The following is a 25,932-nucleotide window of genomic DNA, read 5'->3' on the forward strand; positions in this document are numbered from 1 at the left end:
TGTCAGGTGAGATCTCCTGATTCCACTGTCAGGTGAGATCTCCCTCATTCCAATGTCAGGTGAGATCTCCTGATTCCACTGTCAGGTGAGATCTCCCTCATTCCAATGTCAGGTGAGATCTCCCTCATTCCACTGTCAGGTGAGATCTCCCTCATTCTACTGTCAGGTGAGATCTCCCTCGTTCCACATTTCCAATGAGGGAAAAAGTGCATGAAAAGCGACTGAAACTTGCTTGCTCAACTTATTTTTCCTCTTTTAAGCATCAAAATAACTCTAAAAAGCATTCATTTGATTCAGACATACTGGTTATGATCATTACACACACCCTGCAGTAACTAGGAGAACATTTGACCACAGGATGTAGATTTTGAGTTTTTGCGAGTTTGGACTTGAATGATGAAGTTTCGTTAATTTTTGTTAAAATAAGGGAGTCTCCCTCCTAATGAGGGGAGTTGACATCTAGGCTATTGTTGACTGAGAATCATAACTTATATTTTGAGAACCCTTGTTTTTTGCAGTCCCGCCTTCCATTCCTGAGATAACAGGCTATCGTCGAGGACAGACAGTACATCGAGGGGAAACCATGAACCTTGAATGTGTGTCAAGGGGAGGTAACCCTCTGGCTCAAGTCGTCTGGTTTAAAAACGATGTCAAGGTTGACTTTTCTTACTCAAGTTCCAATGACCGCTCAATCAATGAACTGTCGTTTACTGTTGGGGCGTCTGATAATGACGCCGTGTACAGATGTGAGGCGACGAACGCAGCGACAGAGTACCCTCTGACGGCTCAAGTTCAGATTGTTGTATACTGTAAGTAGACGTACGTCACAGTGTTCAAATGAGGAAGATGTCTAATGTTCGCTGTACTTTAATTCTGTTCAAAATTTGCACAATTAAAATAAATTAGACTTAATGTATTTGATATTTATTTTAAAGTTAATATTTTATGGATAAATTCATAAACCAAACTTTGATGCATAGCGTGTTAAACACAGATTCTCAATTCTGTTCTGGGGATATTTATAGTTAGGCATGAATAGAACAGCGCTGATTGGAGGACGTAAGTTTGACTATTCTGTTTAGGATATACAATTGTATTGTATTAACCAATATGACTATTTCTGTTAGTTCCACCAGAAAAAGTTACAATATCTGGAAATCGCCTGGCAACAGCTGGAGAGGAGGTGGAGCTCACGTGCGAAACAGCCAATAGCAACCCTGCATCTGTGGTCACATGGTTGGTACGAGGTCGACAGATCGCGGGGACTCAAAGTCACGTAGAAGAATCGGATGATGGGGGATATATCACAAGGTCCTTAATCAGGGTGACACTGACGAACCGCGAGGACCAGATTGTGTACACCTGTCAGGCGATGAACGATGGATCATCCGAGCCTGTCACCGACACCGTCACTCTCAGTGTGTTGTGTAAGTTTATACTTCCTGTCATACCAGGAAGGGGAAAGAACTCTGTATACTTCCTGTCATACCAGGAAGGGGAAAGAACTCTGTATACTTCCTGTCATACCAGGAAGGGGAAAGAACTCTGTATACTTCCTGTCATACCAGGAAGGGGAAAGAACTCTGTATACTTCCTGTCATACCAGGAAGGGGAAAGAACTCTGTATACTTCCTGTCATACCAGGAAGGGGAAAGAACTCTGTATACTTCCTGTCATACCAGGAAGGGGAAAGAACTCTGTATACTTCCTGTCATACCAGGAAGGGGAAAGAACTCTGTGTACACTAGTTATCATCAACTCTTGTCTCAACATGTAGGTGATATTGTGCAACTCGCCATCCACCATGTATTTTTCTGAGGATTAATAACATTTGAAACAAAAAGTAAATAAGGGGAAAATATGACTGATAAATTGTATCCTTTAATAATCTGTGGGGGCGCGGTGGCAGAGTGGTTAAGGCATTTGACCATCTACAATCACTAGCCCTCCACCAGGCGAACAATACGGGCCCATTAAACCTCTTTTTTCTGTCTGACTACAGGAAAAGTGATAACTTCATTCATAATTACTGCTAATTGTAGCCACTTAGAATAATTAAAAAATTACTTATTGACCAATCAAAATCACCCAAATGCAGAAATGTCAAATCAGAGACTGATACAAACCTGTCAATCTGCTCTTTGGTTAGTTGTACAAGGATCAAAGGTATTTTTTTTGGAAAAGTTAGTTTTGATCCAGTGACTATCTGTGATGCTTCAGTCAGACTTAGTCCTGACACAAACACACATACCCAGCATTCCCTAAGTTAAATACTGTTTTGTCACTAATTCAGATACAACAGCTGTTTGTGGGGGGGGGGTACCCCTGTGTCTCCTTCCCTCCTAATCAGTTTATGTTACATCAGAGACCGTTCTCTCCAATTACAGCGCTATTATGATATCTGTAGCCATAAAATAATTTGTATTTCCTAACTCTCCACCTCACGGGACTGGTATCGTGTCCCGAGGTGAGGCATTGTTGTGTAATAATTCCAGGGTGATATGTGATGCAGCAATTCCTGCTCAGTGCCTACCATTAATGGTGGTTTATCCCACGGTTACCACATCTGCGGTCACATTATATCTAAAGGGATTTCTCCGATTTTTGTGGGAATCTTTACGTAGAAACAGTATCCGTTGTACAACATTGTGTTTTGTCAGCTGGGCAGTTTATGTGTCCACGCGAACTGTTTAATGTCATAATTTACAGTGACATTGCTTTCCTGATCATATTAGATTTTCGGCATTTTAACAATTATCAATACCTAACAAGCATTGAGGTCGGACCTACATTTAGAATCATTTGTTTTAAGCCGAAGAAATATCGTGATTATTTGTATTGTTTTTGCACATATTTTATCTTGACAAAATCGTAATGCGCGACAAAATCGTAATGTGTGGAAATAATGAACATTTCCTATTAAAAGATCAAATATCAGAGATTTATTGGCACTGTAGGAAAGGATACGGTTTAACATGACTGTTATGGGAATCAGTAATTAAGTCTAATCATGTACTGATAAGGATACTACAGACGGTCTGTTGGTACAAATTAGTTTGAAAATGATACACACAAACCCAATGGAGGAACATCACATGACTGGAGATGATCGAAGCAGCAACTTCATCGACAGAAACACTGATAAAATATAGGAAACTCGAAAAATAATAGACTTTTAATGAAGGATCAGGGGAATTGAAACAAAAGTTTGGTGCACGTTCAAAACTACAGGATCTTTCGTAGTCCAACACGGGGTTTAAATGTCCATTCAATGAACATGAAAATCTTTCATCTCAGTGACATCATGATATTTTTTCTCTTTTGCTTATTTATTTTTTCTAACTAATTATGAGAATTTTAATGAGGGCTAGCACATCCTGCATTGGATTTGAGTGTTCCTTAACAATAATTTTGGGACTTTCAAGGTTTGATGGGTCCTTGACTACTCTAGTACATTTGTTGAGGATGGGTTGGACTTTGTCATGCTACCACTCCAGGGGGTTGGAGACACAGCGTCCCTGTTACAAATAAAATTTGGTGCAGTTCATATGGTCACCTCCTTAGGTACTGTTAGTATACAGAGTCCCAACAAAAATAGCTCATCAATGAACTCTGTAGGAGCGACTGGAGCGTGGACAACACGGCAGAATCAGAACTCTTCTTCAGACTATGTTTTGTTTGTGTCCATGTGATAGAGAAGGGGAGAGAGAACTGTTTCTTTGTCTCGTGGGTTGTGTGGTGATTTTAGTGACAATCTAGAGACAATGAGGGGAAATGTTTATGTGGTGCCAGCATCGAAATTTAATTAAGAATATCGTAATCATCAGCATAGATGTCACAAACTACAAATTTTAGGTTTACCCAGTAGGTACTTGTTCCTTATGGAAGTAATAGAGACTTGAGTGAATAATGTGACCAAATGGACTGTACAAACTTCAGTATTGTAGATCTATCAGAAGATCATAAAAAGGGAATTAAAGTAACATGTTTTTACATACAAAGAAAATGAGATCCAATGTACATGTTCCGTTAGTTCCAAAGATTTGGAAGCCTTCCGTAGATTGATTCCTAATGGAATTCAATAGTCGAGCATGAAAAGTAATCGAAATTACTGTGAAAAAAGAAAAGATGGCCTGTCGGGTTCTGATGATGGCAAACCTAGCGTGTCAAACCTTAATAAATATTGCAGATCACCTTCAAGTGGATGTTGTCCAGTCATCTAATTTGAAAATGTTCACATAATATCAGTCTGTTTATGAATTGGGTGTCTTTGTTCCTTCAGACCCGCCTGGAGCACCAGTTATCACAGGATACGAAGAGGGAGACTTCCTCAAGGCAGGGGACGTCAAAAGGTTAACCTGTAGCTCAGCAGGGGGCAACCCCATGGCAACGCTCAAATGGTTCAAAGGTCAGTGGACAAACAGGGGTGCTCTCCCTTGCTGATGACGTTCCCAGGTTACAAGTAGCAGTGTTACGTATCATGTTCTCTCAAGTCTTTCCATGGGTTTTTCATTACTTTTTGTGCAGTCAAACCTTATTGTGTGGAAGAATTTTGCATCTTGAAAATCTTAATGATCAATAGAGCTTTAGTTAGATCTATCTGGTTTTGTGTTGACAATGTTTGACATAATGATCAGTGACCTCTATTGTAAACAGGAAATGAGTTGTTGGACTCCACCACAAAGACACGGGGAAGTATTGTTAGTTCAGAACTGACCTTAGTCGCGGCACCTGGGGACAACAACGCCATCTACAAATGTACTGCGTCCAACGAAGCCACGCCCACTCCGCTCCAGGTCCTGAAGAAGCTCACTGTCTACTGTAAGTGTGTTTCCGTACTCACACACTGCATGAGGCCCCAAACAAGCACATTGTGTATTGTGCTGTGGCGTCACTACAGAACCCTTCGTGCTTGTAACCGTGTTGTTCTACTAAAAGTCTAAACCAATTCATAAAACACATTCAGATCAACCTCAGAAACGTGGCAATTTTCTTTCCTTAAGTTTCCAGACTTCAAAATATGCCTCCTTCCAATGGTGATTTGGGCTGTTTTGCTAAAAGATTTAAAAACACACAAACAAAAAACAGAAAACTTTTTCTTTCTTTTTTTTCTTTAGACTTACAAAGGGTTTATAAATGGTAATGAGCCATTTATTACCTATAAACTTTAAAAATAACTACATGATTTCATTTCAAAATATGCCATTAAAATATTTCATCCAATTTCTTGCTAATTTTTTGTCGCTCAAGGGAGATAACTGTGATTGGATCGCTGGTGTGACAGTAATTTAAGTGAAATCTATTAACAGAAAATTTGGTTTTTCATTGCTTATATTAACGTTTTTCATTTCCAAATGTTTATCATGTTTTTGAGAACAGACAAAAGCAAAATCGTAGCTTTAAAAAAAAAAAAAATCCATAGATGTATAATTTGATTGAGTGGTTGGGAAATTATCAATTCAAACTTCTTGAGAGTTGGCAGAGTTGGCAGGGTTACAATTTTGAAGGGTTTTGCTATTGACGCATATTGTATGTCCTTATATACAGAATGGCGACTAGTGACGGCGTGAGATTTGTGTTTTTATTCTGTATGTTATCAGGAGAATGAGTATTTGTAAAGTATATGTGTTTTAATCTCACTTCAGTTCTTGTACAGTTTTGCCATCAGATTTTCATTTTAAAATAAAACCAATCATTTTAGAAATAATCATCATCATGTCAGACAAACTGTAGAAAGATTATAATGTGAATTGAAAAAACAGGTCCAAATAACTGAGTTTTGATCGCAATGAATTTGTCCAACGAATGGGTAATATTTGTTTCTGATTATGATTTGTATACCAAAATAGAATATATGAATTTGAAAAATGGTTTATGAACCAAAAAAAGGGCTAAGATTTTTAGCAGTGTTGGGCAGAACATGAAATAATTTTTGATTATTCCATAGTTTGTTTAGTAGACAAACGCCGTCTTTTTGCAGAGATAATTGATATTTATTTTTAACAAAAAACAAAATGCATTACATTTCTATCGTTATTATGTCACCAATTGGAAATGAGCATTTCAAAAAACGTGCCAGTTATGTATAAAGGGGTTTCAACCTAAAAACTGAAAAAAGAGTAATTAATTGGCAAAATTAAATAATAAAGTATATACCTGTCAACTTCAAAAAAACCTGTCAAAATATTCAATAATTATTAGACAAAATGTCCCCATTCTGTCAATTGTTAAGCATTATGGAAGAATTAAAAGCCTCCGCTAGATATATCTCCTGTTTAGGGATGAGCCGAAAACATGTATGATTATTTTTTCAGAATCAAAACTGTTTTGAACCAACTTTTTCTATGATCAAAAAACTCAGTTATTATCTGGCATATCGATTTACATAGTGAAAGAAAATGGAAAGTAGTACCCAACAGAAATCACTATCCTAGGAAGTGACTTGTGACATACTTTTGTATTCAAACATCCCAGAAAGTGATATGTATTAAACGAAGTAAGTGTTACAAATTATTTTTTTGTATGAAATCCTGTTAGGAGGGTTCTTTTTACCTCATTTTCACTCCTCACACAGTTCCCCCTGCCCGCGTGACATTGACCGCTGACCCCTCAGAACCCAAGGCCGGTCAGCATCTTCGCCTTACCTGTCTCTCAGCGTCCAGTAATCCTCCGGCAGCCATTATGTGGGTCAGAGACAATGTCCTACGTCAGGGAGTGACCATCAACAAATCGCCCTCCACCGATGGTGGGATGACCACCACAAACGTTCTGGACATCACGCCGACGGCCGCTGACCATCTCGCAGAGTATCACTGTCAGGCCACAAACCTGGTGATTGGAGATAAAGTTAATGATGCTATCACCCTTAGTGTAATGTGTAAGTGTAGCTTCAAGCTAGTCTTCACTTTGATCAGTTTTGTATCTAAAATCTCAAAATCTCCTTTTATCTTAGAAAAATGATACAAGAGAAGTGAGCAGTGGCATAAAATATTTATAGTATCAGTCTGTTATGTTCCTAAACAATATTCCTAACATAGAATCTATCAGAATTACTAACACATTCTATGCCTTTGTCGTCAAAATGACCATATTAGATAATGCAACTGTGTTTAATGCTTATAAATCATATATCATCTCATAAGTGGAAAACAAAACAAAATATTGTAAAAAAAAATCATAAGCTTTTTTAATGTATAAAAATATGGAATAATGGGAACATATTTCAATGTGCTACTAATATTCAGAAAATAAATAATGTATTTAGAATGTTTGAGCAGTGTGTAATCTTTTAAGAAATCAAGAAGAAAAAAGACAAAAGAAGGAATAATCATGGGCCTAATGAAACTCTGGAAGGAATGTAAATGAAAGAAAATTTGAAATAAGAAAATAAGAACAATTGAAATTTAAAATGTATTGTTGACTATAAAAAATAGGAAATATACTTGAAACAAAAAAGGGGGGAAATTTATGTAAGTGACAAATAAATAAGGAAAAATATTAATGTATCAAATCTAAATAAAAATATGCATGTAGCTAAACATGTATCCAGAATCCATATTAAAATTAAGGTATATAGAAGTTTTATAACTGGATAACTTAAAACTACATCAGCTTTGAGATGAAGGTTGGGGATTTAGGCTAGTGTTGACTACTGGGTTTAGACAGTTGTAACCCCGCCTCCTTCTGTCCACCAGTCGCCCCAGTGTTTGACCTGTCCATGTCTCCGGCCAACATCGAGATCACAGAGGGAGACAGTCGGTCAGTAAACCTCACGGCCGCAGCTAACCCACCTGTCCTAACCTACAAGTTCTACCGGGACGGGATCGAGGTCAGCGTCCCGGGCGACGTCAATAGCTTTACCTTCGACAGTGGAGCGCTGCAGATCTCAAATATCCAGCGTGGCGATATGGGGCGATACAGTCTAGAAGCTCGCAATGCGGAGGGCATGTCACATTTCAACTTCACGCTAAACGTCCTCTGTAAGTACAACAGTACTGTCCTCTGAAATCATGGGTTCATTCTTGGAATATATGAATTTTATCTAGAAAGGATGTTGGAAAAATCAGCATTCTGGTGGGTTAAAGTATTTCAGTTTTTAGTAGATTTGTGTTTTTTGTGATGTGGCTTCAGTCAGTTTTATTTGATTGCCGTTGTACTTTTCTCTTATTTCAAAAGTATGTCTTTGTTATGTAAAATGTTTGAATATGTTATCCTTATACGCACAGAAGTGTCAACATTTTGATCTCCGACACTGACCATGAAACCAGTTTAGAAAAAGATTGTAGGCACAAGCTGCCATACACATTACAATATATATATCTATATAAAATAATCCAGATTTCTCATTAATTTTTCATGGATTTAAAATTACAAAGGAATTATACAAGGTTAACTTTCCAAGCTTTTCTAAAGTAATGTAAACTAATGTATTTTTAGTCAGGAATGTTGGTGCATTATATGATTATATGAGTACAATCTCTTTTTTAACTCCCCTGTTTTAGGAAAAATAATTGTTAGTTACTAGTTTCATTTCATGTGTCCATGGTAAAGAAACGTGGGCAGGAAATTTTCAAATACAACATTCAACCTAATAAATATCCTATTTAAAGTTTCAAGATCATTCGCCCGATCCAAGTGTACCTGGGCACTTATTTGGTCAAATATGTGATTTCAACATTTCAGGTTAATAGTTTATTAGCAATAAATTTGACCATTATACAACAATCCATACCAAAAAATTACAACCAATAAATGCAAGGTGTTTTCGATTCTGGTGATAAAATTCACATGGGGTAGGGGAGGTAACTCCTGTTATGTATAAATGTAGGTGTAAATGCACCAAGAACTTATACTCTTTTCTGCATGTGTCACAATACACTGTATATAGATCACATGATAATCACATGATAATCACATGTATCTCATCACACTTGTTTCAGTTTTAAATGCTTATTTATCTATCAAACGGTTTATGTTGTCTTCTTTTTTTTTCACTGAGACTTTGAGTTGAATTATTTTGTTGGAAGAATAGGTTCATAGGTCAGAATTGAATTTCTCCTGACAATATTTAAATTGTGAACCCAGTTTACTTGAATTTATGGGAAAATTTATTCTGTATATATTACAAGGAAACTATTTCAAACGGTGGGTAAAATAATTGTTTAAACTCTACGTTATAAAATTGATTTACAGTTAAATATCACTTCCAATATTTTCATCCAGAGAAAGAACTCCAGTATAATATATATTATTGTTTTGATTTCGAAATTTTAAGATATAGTGTGTTAAATTTAAGTTAATCAACTGGAAAATAAGAATATTTAAAGTAAAATAAACTAAAATCTGAGGTTTTTTAATATTTTCTTTAGAGTGTCAAAATGTTTTCCTTTTGTTGATCAGTGATCTTGTCATTAGGGCTATTACTTTCTCTTGAGCTGTTGGGTTAATATATATGTAAACTGTTGCTGACCTTGCCATTGTGTGACTTTGAAGTGTGACCTTCACCTTGAGGCTGTACAAATAACATGGGTGGCCTTAAGAAGTTTGGCTTAGTGTGTTCCTATTAATAGACCTAGTTAAACCTGTCTGAGTGAATATTTTCATTGGTAGAAGGCACAAATTCTTAGAATGAGTTGTGTTGATATTTGTTGTTTCTCTTTGGGAAATGTCAAGTTTAAATGATAATAAGGGACCTATCTGGTTTTAAAATTAATATCTCAGCGCTTAATAGTCCTAGCTTATGATTATAGTCAATATTCTCTGTCTAAGTTCAAATATTACGTTTACAGAACACTTTTTTTGAGAATTTTTGTGGTCCGTTAAAATTGTTGCTTTCATAGTTTTCATTATTGAAAAATTAGAAAAGATTATGAATTAGAATAATCTAGAATAGAAATGGCCAGTATTTATTTGGTTTGTCATGTTTTTACATGCATTTTCTTTTTGTTTTCCAAACCAGAATCTGATCAGCTTACAACAAACCAAAACTTGACTTTTCACTCTTAATTTTCATAAGTACTCTCTGGATAGTATTGAACCCTTTCACCCCTATATAACTTTAGTTGACTCTACCATGCATTGATATGGATGAGTTTATTATGGTCTACAGTGGTAAAAGGGTTAATAAAAGCAACAAAATATCAATCAATCTGCGAAAGAAATTTTATATCTGATTTTCATGTCATATATTTATCATGTTTTGCATATAAGTAATTTTAAAATAACAGCCTCAATGTGAAAAATAAATGACAATCACTCACAAATAACTTGCAAACATAACACTAAAATATAGGTACTTGAAAAGTTATATTTTATAACTGAAATGAATTCTGGCTATTTGTTATCTGATACTTTTCTTGGGTGATGGTACAGCTTCCTAGACGTAGCTACAGCTAGAATTTCTATCTGCTTTTTCTAGACTAATTTGTCCTTTCTTTCTTTATATAACTTACATGGTCGTAAACCATTCATCGAAATCTTACTTTTCATCATATTATCAAATGTTACATGTTATGCCTTTTCAAAAAACAGATTTCAGTTTCATTAGGAGATTTATTTTGTTAGTTTAACTCCCTAAAGCAGGGGGTAAGAATTGTACATGCAAACTATTAGTAAGATTATGCAATTCTATATGGAGAACGAGAATCTACATACAGAACACTAGAATGACTTTAAACTTGATAGATTGCCTAATGTAAATGGGGACATAGTGTCTGTAGCACTGAGATCACAGTAACACGGTTGTTTATGAGCGACATTGTCACCATGGTTACCACAGATGCCGCCTCCATCACGACAATCACCAGCCCGGTGGAGGAGGAGATTGGTGGTGCCGCCTTCTTCGAGTGCATCGCCGACGCCAACCCCATCACATCCAACATGATCACATGGTCCCGCAGTGATTTTGATATGTCCAAGACAAAGCAGGCTTTTGAGAACAACAAAGGTCATCTAACAGTGTACGAGTTGGAGAAGACAGACACAGGCACATTCACGTGCACGGCCGACAACCAGATCGGACAGCCCTCTGTGATGGAGGCCATTCTTATTGTTAAATGTATGTGGCTTTTTGCTCTGTTCGGAAAAATAATGGTGGAATTCTTTTAATGCTTTCTTATCTTACATAATAAATTATCAAGATTTTGTTACAGTAAAACTCTGTTATACTGCCACCATTTGCTCAGAGAGATTTCGGTGTTATATAGGGGTTTGGCGATAAATGGAGGGAAATGTATAAAGGAATTCTTAAGAAAACAAGAAAAAGGAATATTGAAATGCATCGGCAATAAAGGAGGTGGAAAATGAAATGAGGGGATTATATTGAGGTTTTACTGTACCTAGTTTTGTACATGTAATGAAGACTGGAGGTCAAATTAAGGTCACTCAAACTTTGTGAACGATTACAAATAGTATACTTTGTATTCTGCTTTAACTCACTGATTATAGAAACTATTTCACTTGCATATTTCCTTGAGCTGTGATTACTGAGTGGTAGTCTTGCTTCCTCAGACATAGCTTTACTAACTCTCTATATACAAACTATATATACTCACTCTGCTATATTGATATATACCTATAGCTATGCTACTTCACTTCACCATCAAACTCACTGATATACTTAAGTCACCAACGGGCCGGGGGGTCTTAATCAGCACTTTTGAGCCCAGGCTTGATGTTTGTAAACTTGTTTCTGAACCTCTTCCCTGGCTTTCGAAATCATTAGATTGATAATATGATAATATCCAAAAATGTATGTGAAATAAGAGGGATTTGGGAAATGTGCAAAAAATTACATCGATTTTTAGTATGAACTTGATAGCATTATGAAAATATTCAGGTTCATGAGAGAGTAATATAAATCATGACCTAATTGTAGAAACTGGTCCCCCTACTTACAGTTGACAACCCTTCAACCCCCCAAAAGAAAAAAATGGTGGACTGAAAATCATTGTGAGAATCTTAAGTCCGGTGAAACTTGTATCAGTGATAATAGGTAACTGCATTTGATTCAAATATGTCCTAACAAAATAAATATGGTGGAGGTTTAAACATGTTCTTAAATCTGTTTATAACCTTAAGCTGTTCTCATTAATCACAGGAGACACTACTCTTGATTTTATTTCCCGGGAAGGAAATAAGTGTTGCTCATTGTATGTATAATGTTAACAAAATTTCAGCTCATTTTCATCCTTCATTTGACCTTTGCCCCCTCAGTCCAACCCATCATTGATGACACCGCCCAGTACTCCAAGGCCGCTGGTGACCACGGGTCAACTGTCCAGCTCATCTGTCTGGCCGAGGGAGCTCCAGAGGTCACCTTCGACTGGATCAAGGTAACAAAACCACCTCCAGGGTCAGCAGATTTTATTTAGATTTAGTTTTTTTTACAGTCTAAAAATTGATGTAACTTTTTATTTTTACTCAAGTGACTTAATTTTGTAACTTTGGTCTTTGAAAACAAAGTTTCAACCCAAAGATTGTTCCTTCAGAGACCTTGTTATTGTATTTACCTGTCCTGTAATTGGGTAACTGTTTCCATGGTTACCCGAGAGGTATATGTTTTGAATGATTAGACTGTTTGGTTACATGTTTGCAGTGTGTTGATTGGTCAGATGTTTCCATGTTTACTCCAAAGATGTATGGTGACTGATCAGATGGTTTCCATGGAAGCTTCAATTGTGATTGGTTTACTGTTTCCATGGTTACATGAAAGCTGTTGTAAATATTTACAGAGAGAGGGTGACATGTCGGGTGGCAAGTACCACATAGAGTCTGAAAAAGTAGACACCATCAAATACCGCAGTGTCGTCACCATATCGGACATCTCGGAGACGGAGTACGGGACATACGTGTGTTCCGCCACCAATGAGAAGGGACAGGACACATTTGATATTTCTGTGGACGGCACAAGTAAGATTGATTTCTCGTCCACAATGTAAACAAAATATAAACAACAGCTACATAAACCAATAGATAAATGGAATCAATCACTGCATTGTGATGTAAATAGAGATACTTCAGGTCTCAAATCAGAAAATCTGCTACCGATGCTGCAAACAGCTGGAGTTATTGGAAATATAATGGATGTTTTAGTAAGGATTATTTGTTACAAAATATAACATTTTGTGGTTTGTCAGCTTTTATTTTTATGAAAATAATCTTTAAGGCTAAGATTTGATACATAATTCTTTTTGTGATAAGATATATAAATAGTTGATTCTGTGTGTAGGTCGACCGGACCAGCCTGGGGAGCTGACCTTTATCAATGCCACACATGACATGCTGACTATCTCCTGGAACCCTGGCTTTAACGGTGGACTCCCGCAAAGGTTCAAGGTCAGGTACAAGGAGAAGAATCGGCCTGGATACACACACATTGACATCACACCCATAGACATCCGGGTCACCACAGTATTTGTCATCAAAGGTCAGCACCATAGCAACCAGTAACATTAAACTGTCTGTTACATTGTTTATAAAGATCATCACCATAGCAACCAGTAACATTAAACTGTCTGTTACATTGTTTATAAAGGTCAACACCATAGCAACCATTTGAAATGTAGCTGTAGTAAGAATTTCTTTTTTAATCAAATTATGAACACCTACAGGTCTGAGAAAAGACACCTCTTACCTTGTGGCAGTGCTGACCACTAATGACCTTGGACCAGCAGAAGGGTCACCTCCAGAAATAGAGGTCAAAACTTCAGGTGAGAGGCTACAAGTTTGGTGTATATGTACCGAACAGATCTATTGTGTTTATAACAATTCCAGGCATACTTTTGTATTTAACAAAGGATGCTCAATATTTATACCCAATACAGAAAAATGAAGTACTAGATGAAGTAAGAGCCAACAATTTGACTAATAGTACTAACTGTTCAGAAATAAGTATAACAGATCATAGTTTTATACGCTCAACGGTTATGAGTAAACATGAGCTTATACTGTACCCGAGCATCTGCGTCCATGTCCACTTTTTTTGCGGTAAGTTATTAAATACTTTGAATACTAGTATATATTCATTCCACGCATCTCCTGTTTGGTATATATATCCATGTAGGGGGGATAAAGGGGATAAAATATCATTGAAAATATTTAAAAAAATAAATCTTATTGACACTATCTTATATGCAACCAATATTGTCTGAAATGTAAGCATATTGCTACGCCTGCTGCAGGTAAGATTCATTGACTTGTTATGTTATTGATAACTGTTAAGTAATTGAGAACCTGTGTGTTGTAGCGTCTGCCCTGGGAGGTGAGGCCGCCTCCACCATACAGACCAGTGACGATACACCCGTCATTATCATACTCGTCGTCTGTGTCGTCGGCATCTTCCTGCTCGCTCTCAACATCGGACTCATACTCTTTTTTGTCAGGAGGAGGAAAAAGAGGCTGGAGAGTAAGTCACATCTGTTTCCACGGAAACAGAATGTTTTCTGTATATTTGATACATATGGAAAGTCATGGGAGACCCTTTACTGTAGATCAGGGAATTTCTGCTTTTCAATTTTAGTGTGTTAGACACATTTACAAGAAGATACATTTTGTATGAGGCTGATATGTATAAAATCTGCCAGGTGTAAATAAAGTATCAATATCAATGGGAGAGTATGGGTTAACAAGGACGAAGTTTAGCGGGGTATAAAAACATCATTGTTTTCAGTATATATCGGATTTGTTTCTGCTACAGACAACAGTGACACGACCAGTCACACCAACACGATCGAGCTATATGGCCCAACCAAGGAGACAGCACTGTACCCCATGACTCCATCAGACGACAGCCGTAGCTACGGCACATACGAAAAAAATATGGATGATTTCTCCGATGATTATAAAAATTTTGAGGTATGTTTGTTTATGAATGTGTTTTAGTTTTATAAAGACAGATTTGTCCAAAAAAAAGCAACATGCATGGGTAATCATTGGTCACTTCCATTGTAACAAATGCACGCATGAATGATTCGGTCTTGTATTCTTACTATAGAACTTAAAATATTTACACCTCTATTCATAAAACTATCATATGTAGACTATTCTTGTTTGAACATACACAAGGTTACTTTATATAATTCTTACATAGATTATTGTCTCTGGGTTTATAAACATATTTAGTTTTAAAAAAAATCTTTCCTGGTTACCATAGCAACACTCTGGTTGTATGTCATAAAATCCTAGCACCCTGTTCACCTTTACTATTTTTAATTATGCACTACCAAGTTATATTTATTCAACCCAATTTTAGCACTCTTTCCTGACTCCAAAATTGCAATCTTCTTTTATTATTTCTTCTTTTAAGAACAATAACTTTGAAAGTTACTCTTTCAAAGTTATTGTTCTTAAATTTTCAAAAACGAAATTTGTTTTCCCATTTAAAATTGGTTTGATTGAAATTTTATTTTGGGATAGTGAGGAAAAGGAATCATGTCTGCCATTCTTTACTTGTGGAAATATAAATATGAAGTTAAGAAATAGAAATATGAAGTTAAGAAATAGAAATAGAAAGGAATGTTTCTGTAGAAATTGTATGTAACCTACAGTTAAGTGAAGTAATGGTAACATTGCACTGTTTGATGTCCATGTTTAATGCATGCTGGTGACAGAACAAGGGTAGACAACTCTCCCAATGCATGGTCACCCATAATTACACTACCATCTACCCCACTAATATAGTTGAGAACAAAATACCCAATCTTCTTAATTCTTACCTCATTTTTTTAAAATTCTAAGTTGTTACAGAAAATAGTATTTTGAAAAATTATTTTAAATTCAAATTTTAATATATTTCTTCTCCAACAATTATTATAAAATAATTTGCCAAAGAGTCATCCTTCCTAAATCTTTTTTATAATTATTACTTGATGAGGATTTTTTTTTTTTCGTGTGTGGTTTTGTATTTGATTTGCTTGTGTTTTTTCTTGGACAATGAGTAAAACAAGCTGATGAAAATCGACTGGATATGACAGAATGAAAACCACATGTAACTGGATTGAGTTTTACACTGGATTACATGTTTATGTTATGATAGTTCCTAAATTACACATTTTACCTCTGTTATATATGTTCCCAAACTGTATATTAAATTATGTCAGTATATGAGTAATGTTGTGAAACATTTAACACAGTTTTAGGAATTCTAGGATAATTTTGATGATATTACCACATCATTTTAATTTTCAGTTTCCTATCTAAACTTATATCATTGTTTGTCAAGTGGAGTTACTTTTGTCACCATTTTATAAATGAACTGCCTGTCTCCATGGCAACAGGGTAGAGGTGTGGTGAGACCAAAGCCAGTCTGGCTACAACCCCTGGTAGAAATGCCTGGCCCCAGTAACCACGATGACACGGTACACCTCAACAACAGTTTTTTATCACTTGCTTACCGTGATGTTTTCATGTTATTCATTTCAAAAATGTTCAGTTTTAATTCTTTTATTTCAAAGCACTCCACCCATTTCAAGGTCATTAACGATAAATATAATACTTACAAGACATGGAAAAAAGAGCTATGAATTGTGATGTTTTCAAAATAGATCTTAACTAACCTAGCCATTGTTATATCAAGCATTACATTATGAAGGGACAAATTTTAAAAATAATTATTAAATTCATTTTAAAGTTACCCTTGTTTCATTGAGTTATTTTGAAATCTGACACAATGACTTTTGGTCGAGTTGTTTTGAAATATTGACTGTTTCTCATCTAACCTCTGGGATAACTTCCGTTCTCTCTTCATTTAGGGCATCGTCTTACAATATAACCCAAGCTTGTGCCACTTAATATATTTGATAAAAATGCAGGGAAAAAATCTTGATTTCTTTTAAAGATTTTTGGAAGCTATTTAGCCTGATTAATATAAAATCCTTCATGCTGTCCTATACACTAAGCTATGGTTAGACAGTACAACACCACAGACGTGACTCTAGCTAAACAGTAGGATATGTTTTATAGGGGTTTTAGAATATTTTTAATGTGGATTGTCAATTTGTGCACCTACTAATTAAAGCCATCATTTTACATAGCTGTCAACCATCCGTCATTAGGAGGGAGACTCCTTCATATTGACCAAAATTTACCAATTTTTCCTCGAAACTCCCTCATTCAAGTCCAAACTCACACAAACTAGAACTCTACATCCTGTGGTCAAGCGATCTCCTGGTTACTGCAGGGTGTGATGATCATAACAGGTGTGTCAGAATCAAATGAATGCTTTTTGGAGTGATCTTAATGCATTAAAAGGGGAAAATAAATTGAGCAAAACAGTTTATGTTGTATTTCACACACTTTCTCTCTGGTTGGAAATGTAGAATGAGGGAGATCTCCCTAATTGGAGGTTTCAGAGGTTGACACTTATGAGTTTAAGCACTGCATTGCCTGTCATATGGAGTCCTAGCTTGTGCAGCAATGTACTAAATACACTCTTAATTGTCTTTAATGCGTCAGATATCTGTTTATATTTTCAATAATAACTCCTCTGGGTTTAACACCAAACATTTTCTCTGTGTCACAAATATTAACACACTTTTCCCGGTAAATTGGTTCAAAATTTAACTTGTCATGCACTGAATTTCAATTTCCAGGTGTCACTTTTTGAATTTTTACTGTGTTCCTACGTTTGAATTTGTTGCATAATTTGATCTTTTTATGAACTGATTTGTGTTTTAAGTTTGATCATGGATAGCAGAAACAGGTCTTTAAAAATTGATAAATTTAACTAGTAAATAAAACCTTGTACACCCGATCTGACTTTTCTGATGAAGATGATACAAATATGAACTTTTCTTTCTGTTGATAAATTGCAGCCTGTTCCAAAATCCCTTATTAGTTATATAAATGGCCAATTAGTAATCTTGGGCTGTTTTGAAGATTGAAGACTGGGTATGGTCTAACTTTTCATGTAAAGATCAGGAAAAATTCATTATACATGTATGACAGTTCTGAAGTGACTGAAAGGTTATATGATATACAAACACTGAAAACATCTTTGTGCTAAATGAAACTTTGTGCACACATGAATTCTTGTAATTAGACCCCAAAAAAAAATATAAATTTATATTATATCTTATATAGAACTACTATATGATGCCAAAACTGTAGATACAACACACTGGAATAGTCCAGAAATGTTAACCTCACTAATGGTATTCTCTGCAAATGTGTCTTTCAAAGTATAAGTGGTTTACAATAGATAGCGTATGAAATATATTATCCATCGAATGATCCTATCCCCGTATAAACACCCACTGTGAATTTTTCTGATTCTGCTATGCATGACAAACATTTTATTCTGCATGCTTGTGTTGAATTGTTTGCATGTTGACCTCTGTGACCTTTGTTTCTTTCCCTAACAGCATGACAGGAAAAGCATGCACAGTAGTCAGTGCACCTGTAACTGTGTACAGGTCAAGGTGAAGACTGTCTCCCGCGGCGGCAAATGTAGTTGTCTGTCGATGGATTCCTCCGGGGTAATAACGCGTGGCATGATTATCACCTGTATTACAGGGCCTGGTCACACACACACACACACCAGTGGAACCTCATTAATCAGGACAGTTACAGTTTTATCTGTTTGATTCCTCAAAAAGTCTGCCAGGAATATCAGCTTTTTTACAGATCATTAAAACAGAAAATTTCTGCTTCAAAGTGGTTCAGTTTCTAAATAGGATGTCCGGGAAGTGAGATTCCTGGACTATCAGACTCCGGACTAATGTGGTTCCATTGTACACTGCAAGCATTCACTATCACCATAAATTAAAATTGATAAGCCGGTTTAATATATTTTTGGTTCTCATCAATGAATTATGCTGCTTTGTTTAAAGGACACAGCATACTTTGACTATATTTAAATTTGCAGTTTTAAAGAGTATGATGTATTCAATTATTTGATTTGTCAAAAGAATCTTAACATCAACCAATCAACATGCTTGTTTCAAAAAGTGATACACCCAGTGTTGGGTCAGTGTAGCTCAGGGCACAGCTGTAAGTCTGTAGGGCCACTTGTTCAAAATCTTATCTTAATGAGTTGATCGCTCATTTTTTTTTTTTATTATTTTTTCAATTCTTTTAAAATGCCTAAAGTGCTTTATATTTTTTCTTTTCTTTTCTTTTTGATGATTCTAAGCAGCATATTACTTTTAAGAAAAAAAATGTTTGGATGTGTCCATGAAAAACAAATTGATGGTTAAATTTTTTCATTAACTGAGAGCCATTTGAACCATTTGGCTGAGTATCTAACGACATGTATGTGATCACTAGATTGTTACCACAGTAAGCTGAGAATAGTTTGAACTATTAGGCCCAGTATCTAACGACATGTATGTGACCACTAGATTTGTTATCACATCACACTGAGAGTCCACGCTGTATATATGTAGTGGGTTACCACAGTATGTGTCACATCACACCGAAAGTCCACGCTGTATATATGTAGTGTGTTATCACAGTATGTGTCACATCACACTGAGAGTACACACTGTATATATGTAGTGTGTTACCACAGTAAGTGTCACATCACACTGAGAGTCCACACTGTATATATGTAGTGTCTTACCACAGTATGTGTCACATCACACTGAGATTCCATGCTGTATATATGTAGTGTGTCACCACAGTATGTGTCACATCACACTGATAGTCCACGCTGTATATATGTAGTGTGTTACAACAGTATGTGTCACATCACACTGAGACTCTACACTGTATATATGTAGTGTGTTATCACAGTATGGGTCACATCACACTGAGAGTCCACGCTGTATATATATAGTGTGTTATCACAGTATGTGTCACATCACACTGAGAGTCCATGCTCTATATATGTAGTGTGTTACCACAGTATGTGTCACATCACACTGCGAGTCCACGCTGTATATATGTAGTGTGTTATCACAGTATGTGTCACATCACACTGAGAGTACACACTGTATATATGTAGTGTGTTACCACAGTAAGTGTCACATCACACTGAGAGTCCACACTGTATATATGTAGTGTGTTACCACAGTAAGTGTCACATCACACTGAGAGTCCACACTGTATATATGTAGTGTGTTACAGTATGTGTCACATCACACTGAGAGTCCACGATGTATATATGTAGTGTGTTACCACAGTATGTGTCACATCACACTGAGAGTCCACGCAGTATATATGTAGTGTGTTTCCTTATAAGGGTGATATATCGGTGAAGTTTTACCTCGTAAAGTGATGTACAGGTTATATATTGTTTCATTGTGTGCACTCACTGTAAATATATATTGCACCTATCCCTGGTACAATCAGTCCTCAAATTTAAGAATTTGGTTTCACGCTTCAAAGAAATCTCCTTCGAAGGACAATGTCTTCATGCACTAGAAGAATCTCCACTTGAGAACAATGTCAAGGACGATATCTCTACTGGACTAATCTCCAATAGAAGATAATATCTTGCATTAAGAAAAAATCTCCTGTTGAGAACAATGCCTCAAAGTGCACAAGGAGTCTCCAATTGATTTAATGATTCCAATTTCCAAAGACTTGAATATCTGTTCAGTTTTGTCCTTCAGAGCCATAGCAGCTAGTTTAAGGAAGCTTGACTGTATATTGTAGGTGTCGTTAGTGTGAGGAGTGATTGTGTTATGGGATGAGATCATATAAACATGGAAAATGTGTGGCAGAGAAACATCACATGCTTATCGTGTCTATCAATAAACTTTACAGATGTCAATGTTGAGAACTGTGTGCACAATATAACAATATATATTTCACATGTATCATAGCCTTACTGTGTATATCTCTGATAGTATTGGAACTGAAGGGAAATTAGGGTTAATTCTAAACAATCGAAATCTTTAATAGCAAGCTGATAAAAATTTACATCAGTGCAAGATCAACTTAACTGTAAATCTGTATTACAATTGGAAGAAACCTTCACAATGATGGGGAGATAACTGTACATAATAATAGGGAGATAGGTCAATATGATGATGGGGAGATAACTCTACATGATGATGGGGAGATAACTCAACATGATGATGGAAGATAACTCAACATGATGATGGAAGATAACTCTTCATGATGATGGAAGATAACTCTACATGATGATGGGGAGATAACTCAACATGATGATGGAAGATAACTCAACATGATGATGGAAGATAACTCTTCATGATGATGGAAGATAACTCTACATGATGATGGGGAGATAACTCAACATGATGATGGAAGATAACTCAACATGATGATGGAAGATAACTCTTCATGATGATGGAAGATAACTCTACATGATGATGGGGAGATAACTCAACATGATGATGGAAGATAACTCAACATGATGATGGAAGATAACTCTTCATGATGATGGAAGATAACTCTACATGATGATGGGGAGATAACTCAACATGATGATGGAAGATAACTCAACATGATGATGGAAGATAACTCTTCATGATGATGGAAGATAACTCTACATGATGATGGGGAGATAACTCAACATGATGATGGAAGATAACTCAACATGATGATGGAAGATAACTCTTCATGATGATGGAAGATAACTCTACATGATGATGGGGAGATAACTCAACATGATGATGGGAGATAACTCTACATGATGATGGGGAGATAACTCAACATGATGATTGGGATATAACTCAACATGATGATGGAAGATAACTCTACACGATGATGGGGAGATAACTCAACATGATGATGGAAGATAACTCTTCATGATGATGTAAGATAACTCAACATGATGATGGGGGGATAACTCAACATGATGATGGGGGGATAACTCAACATGATGATGGGGAGATAACTCTACATGATGATGGGGAGATAACTCTACATGATGATGGGAGATAACTCAACATGATGATGGGGAGATTATTCTACATGATGATGTGGAGATAACTCTACATGATGATGGAAGATAACTCTACATGATGATGGGGAGATAACCCAACATGATGATGGGGAGATACTCAACATGATGATGGGGAGATAACTCAACATGATGATGGGGAGATAACTCAACATAATAATGGGGAGATAATTCTATATCAACGGTATTATAACTACATGATAATGGACAGATAACTACTGGAATATATCAGTTTGGAGATAACTCTGTATTAATGAGAAGATAACTCTACATAACAAAGGAACTATAAATCTGTTACAAAGAGAAGATAACTCTAACCTACCTTTGTTTTCACTACAGGACGAGGACATTAAGCGAGTTTTCCTGCCTCCACCTGGATACAGCAGTAGATCGTATACGCCAAACAAAATGGACTCTCCTAATCTAGGAAATACCCATAAATCTTTCCTGACCGACACACGGCCATATTTAGATGAAGAACGACAGGCTGCACAGTGGCAATATGAGGGTAAGACTACAGGTGTAGACATCCAATCAAGTGTAGCAACTAGATGGAAAGGATGTAAGGTCTAACCTCATCACAGCTGGACATTGTTTGTCCCAGGTCCTTGCTTATAATATTGACACAGGTAGATATTTCTAGAGGATAGTTCAAACATGAGAAAATTAACTTTTAGGGTGGGAAATCAGATTGAGAGTTTTAAGCCCTGTTTCCTGCCCCATACCAGCCAGTATCATTTTTGAATCAACAGTAATTTGGATTTCATTTAGATAACTTATTTTTAAGATAATGAATACTTACGTCTGAACCATTTACATTCCAGACTAAAACTTTTTGATACCTAATCAACATCAACATACCTAACACCTGTGAATCTACACGTTTCCATCCTGCTACGCTGCTTTATCAGCACATTGACATGCATTACCTTATCGCTTCTCTAAATTTATGTTCCCTGGAGAAAAAAGATGGAAAGTAATATTGCTGCTGATTTGTCCATCCTTCAGAAAACTTTGTCCGGGCCATAACTTGTGACTCACTGAAAATAGCTAAATGAAATTTTAGAGAAATATTTAGGATAGCAAGGTGATGTGCTGTATACAACTTTTAGGTCTGTTCCTTAGGTCAAGGTCACATTGAGGTCATCTTTCATGATGTGGCGACTTGCTATATATTGCTATGTTGTTTGAATTGAAATAAGTTGTACCTGATTTTTTACCTGGATTGTAGGTGGTATTCCTTTGTCCATTGTAGATCCGTACCGAAGTAGAAACAAGGGAACATTTGATAGTGACTATATGAACCCACTAACCAATGGACATTCTCCTACACATTTTCACGATTACAACGGAAGGACGGAAACCAGGCCGAAGGTAAGCCCTAATATATCTGACTGTTGATGCTGTGTGAGTGTGGAAGTTTGTGTTTGTCAACAAGAGGTTGTCAATTGTCGTACCCTTATTAAAAATTTGTAAATTTAATTTGTTTTCCGATGTATTTTGTCTATAAATTATCAATGTTTGTTTCATTAACAGTTTGATCTTTTAGTTAATAATGATACGTTCAGTGCTGTTCAGACCAGTGCCCTAAATAATGATTTCCAGTAAATATTTTTTTTTAATAATGATAATTTATTTGATACGTTCAGTGCCCTAAATAATGATTTCCAGTAAATGTTTTTGAATGTTGTACAATTAATGTTTAACTATTTGTTCAAAAAAGAAATTCTGTATTAGAATAAAAGACAAATTGGTCTTAAATTTCAAATTCTCTATTTTAAACATTTCTTGTACATGAGAATCAGAAACAATCCATCACAATCTAGTAAAAACAAAACTCAACAGTTAAGGTACGATTGGTGATGTGTTCCAGAAGAGATATTACAACTATCATCCTTAGGACACAGGTAACTTATACCTCGTCCAAACCTGACCATGACTCTGACCAAAGTTACCCATACCTTACCCACGTTTAAACGAGTATAAAACCTATTGTCCTGTTTCCTAGCGCTGCCTCGTGTGTGGTGTGGAGTGATCTATGTAACGGCATCTTAGTTCACTCATTATTTTCTGCTTTGTGAAGTGTTAAATACATATATTAAAATATATATAGGAAAATTAAGAAGAAAAATCTCTCTTAGGCCATTCCAGTGTTGGGTTGGAAATTTGCGTTGTTAACCAAAAGTTCAAAAAAATAAAAATCTTAATGATCTAGACTTTATTGTTCCAATCTTCATTCTATTAATAACACAATTTAATATGTATGATTTTATGTTTGGTATGTTATAGTTTTTATGTTTATTATAACTGAAAGTAAAAAATGTGATATGCCAGGGAATAGTCCGAGTCATCCTCAGATGATTCATACTAAAAAAAAAAAAAACTTCTGGAATATGTTAATTATATATATATATGTGTAGATTACAACATTAACAATACAAATAGAGTTGATACCTGATACTAACATAGACAAATCCAAATTCCCTGTTGCAAGTTAACATAAAGGAAACTTGATAATCTGGAAAACTTAATAATCAGGTTCTGAATTGTCAAAATAAAACAATAAAAAAAAACATATTTTTGTGATTTACATGATGGTAAATGTTTGAATCCCAGACTTATTTCCAAATCAATTGCAGTACTTAATTTTTTTTAATAGTTTAAATTATACCTGGCATTGTGTCGGGTAAGCTGCGGATACTGACGGCTGGATGTTAGTGTGACAAGGCTCCCTGTTGTTATGTGCTCCCTCTACTCCTCACAACCCTTTTTGCTTTTTCCGCTTTACAGAGTGTGACAGATTATTCTGACCAGCGTTCAAGTCGATCGTCAAGTCGTAATGGGCTGGGGACGACCCCTCCCCCTCCCCCACCCGTCCGATCTTCCAGTAAGGGTGTGGCCAATAACTATGGTCACTCCCCTATTCCACCCCTTCCTGCCAGGAATTACGATGTGGACGACCTTCCTCCTCCTCTTTATGACGATACGCCACAGCCTAGATACGCTCCGGCCCCAGGTAGGAACGGTCACATGTTTGATGATACGCCGCAGCCTAGATACGCTCCGGCCCCAGGTAGGAACGGTCACATGTTTATTGTATATGACAAGACTTTGATCATTGAATATATCTGACAAATGTCAAATTGTGACCAGGACCATACACTGCGATTGAGGCTATGTTCAGTTTGAACTACTCAACAAATGTCAAGCTGTGGCCAAGAACACCAATATTTTATAACATTGCTATGTGCCGAGTTGTGACTGAGATCCTGTCCATTTAGATACGGTTGTCATGGCTACTGCATGGCTCTTTTCCTGTGTGTTTCAATGATTCCTGCCTGTGTCATAAGTAACTTAGAAACACCTTATTTGTTGGGAATACTACACTGTATACTGGGAAACCTTCACCCAGTCAAATATTTGCCCATCACCGGTAAAATCCAGTCTTATTTCACCCTTCACAAGTAATGACCATATGTGCCGTGCTGTGTATTTATGTTCGCTGCCATGATAAATTTGCCCCTGTTGTGGAGGATGAAAAAGGCGAAAGTTTAAATGTGGTGAAAATTTCCCAGTCTACATACAGTATATATTTATATGTATATATATATTTTTTGTGAAGACCGATTCTTCATAATTTTTATAGAAGAATTTTATGTATTTTGTTACATTAGAGTTGGCCCAACAGGTTAGAGACGTGAGAGTTCCCGTCTACTTTTGTGTCTCTATCAATCATTTGAGAAATACTTCAAAAATTGTTCTTATTGTCAGTGGTATCTGTTGACAAATCGTAAGGTCGAGATCTGCTTAAGAACTTTAGTTTCACCATCTCAAACTTTTAAAGGTTTAGCTTTGGAACACATTACGTGTTGGTGGTGGGGGGATGGAATAAATGTAACACAATCTATAATTAATAGTCAAATAAAACCTCTATGAAACGTACTTAGTCTACCTAATAATCGTATAGAGACTTAGTATTTTGTAATTAGAATGATGGATGGACCTTCCAAAAGTCCCCATAATAGGCCCTTCTTTCAAGTCTATACATTATGGTTAAGAGAGGA

The 25,932-nt window shown here is 36.2% G+C and overlaps 1 protein-coding gene across 16 annotated transcripts in view; it reads left to right on the top strand.

Moving 5' to 3' along the window:
• The window catches only part of LOC110464274 (nephrin-like), a 376,492-nt gene that overhangs the window by 345,272 nt on the left and 5,288 nt on the right, over positions 1 to 25,932 (top strand). For 10 of the 16 annotated variants that reach the window (XM_021519388.1, XM_021519392.1, XM_021519390.1 and 7 more), the window contains 18 exons: positions 519 to 809; positions 1,128 to 1,427; positions 4,283 to 4,408; positions 4,657 to 4,821; positions 6,575 to 6,877; positions 7,695 to 7,979; positions 10,778 to 11,056; positions 12,214 to 12,332; positions 12,732 to 12,909; positions 13,229 to 13,426; positions 13,611 to 13,709; positions 14,246 to 14,404; positions 14,696 to 14,853; positions 16,275 to 16,355; positions 18,360 to 18,473; positions 22,208 to 22,376; positions 23,124 to 23,242; positions 24,659 to 24,941. In XM_021519388.1, the coding sequence (XP_021375063.1) occupies positions 519 to 809; positions 1,128 to 1,427; positions 4,283 to 4,408; positions 4,657 to 4,821; positions 6,575 to 6,877; positions 7,695 to 7,979; positions 10,778 to 11,056; positions 12,214 to 12,332; positions 12,732 to 12,909; positions 13,229 to 13,426; positions 13,611 to 13,709; positions 14,246 to 14,404; positions 14,696 to 14,853; positions 16,275 to 16,355; positions 18,360 to 18,473; positions 22,208 to 22,376; positions 23,124 to 23,242; positions 24,659 to 24,941 (3,426 nt within the window). The remainder of the gene's footprint in view (positions 1 to 518; positions 810 to 1,127; positions 1,428 to 4,282; positions 4,409 to 4,656; positions 4,822 to 6,574; positions 6,878 to 7,694; positions 7,980 to 10,777; positions 11,057 to 12,213; positions 12,333 to 12,731; positions 12,910 to 13,228; positions 13,427 to 13,610; positions 13,710 to 14,245; positions 14,405 to 14,695; positions 14,854 to 16,274; positions 16,356 to 18,359; positions 18,474 to 22,207; positions 22,377 to 23,123; positions 23,243 to 24,658; positions 24,942 to 25,932) is intronic. The other 6 variants (XM_021519399.1, XM_021519401.1, XM_021519400.1 and 3 more) reach the window with 6 other exon arrangements.

Source organism: Mizuhopecten yessoensis, unplaced genomic scaffold, assembly GCF_002113885.1.
Source record: "Mizuhopecten yessoensis strain PY_sf001 unplaced genomic scaffold, ASM211388v2 scaffold10979, whole genome shotgun sequence".
Lineage (NCBI taxonomy): Eukaryota > Metazoa > Mollusca > Bivalvia > Pectinida > Pectinidae > Mizuhopecten > Mizuhopecten yessoensis.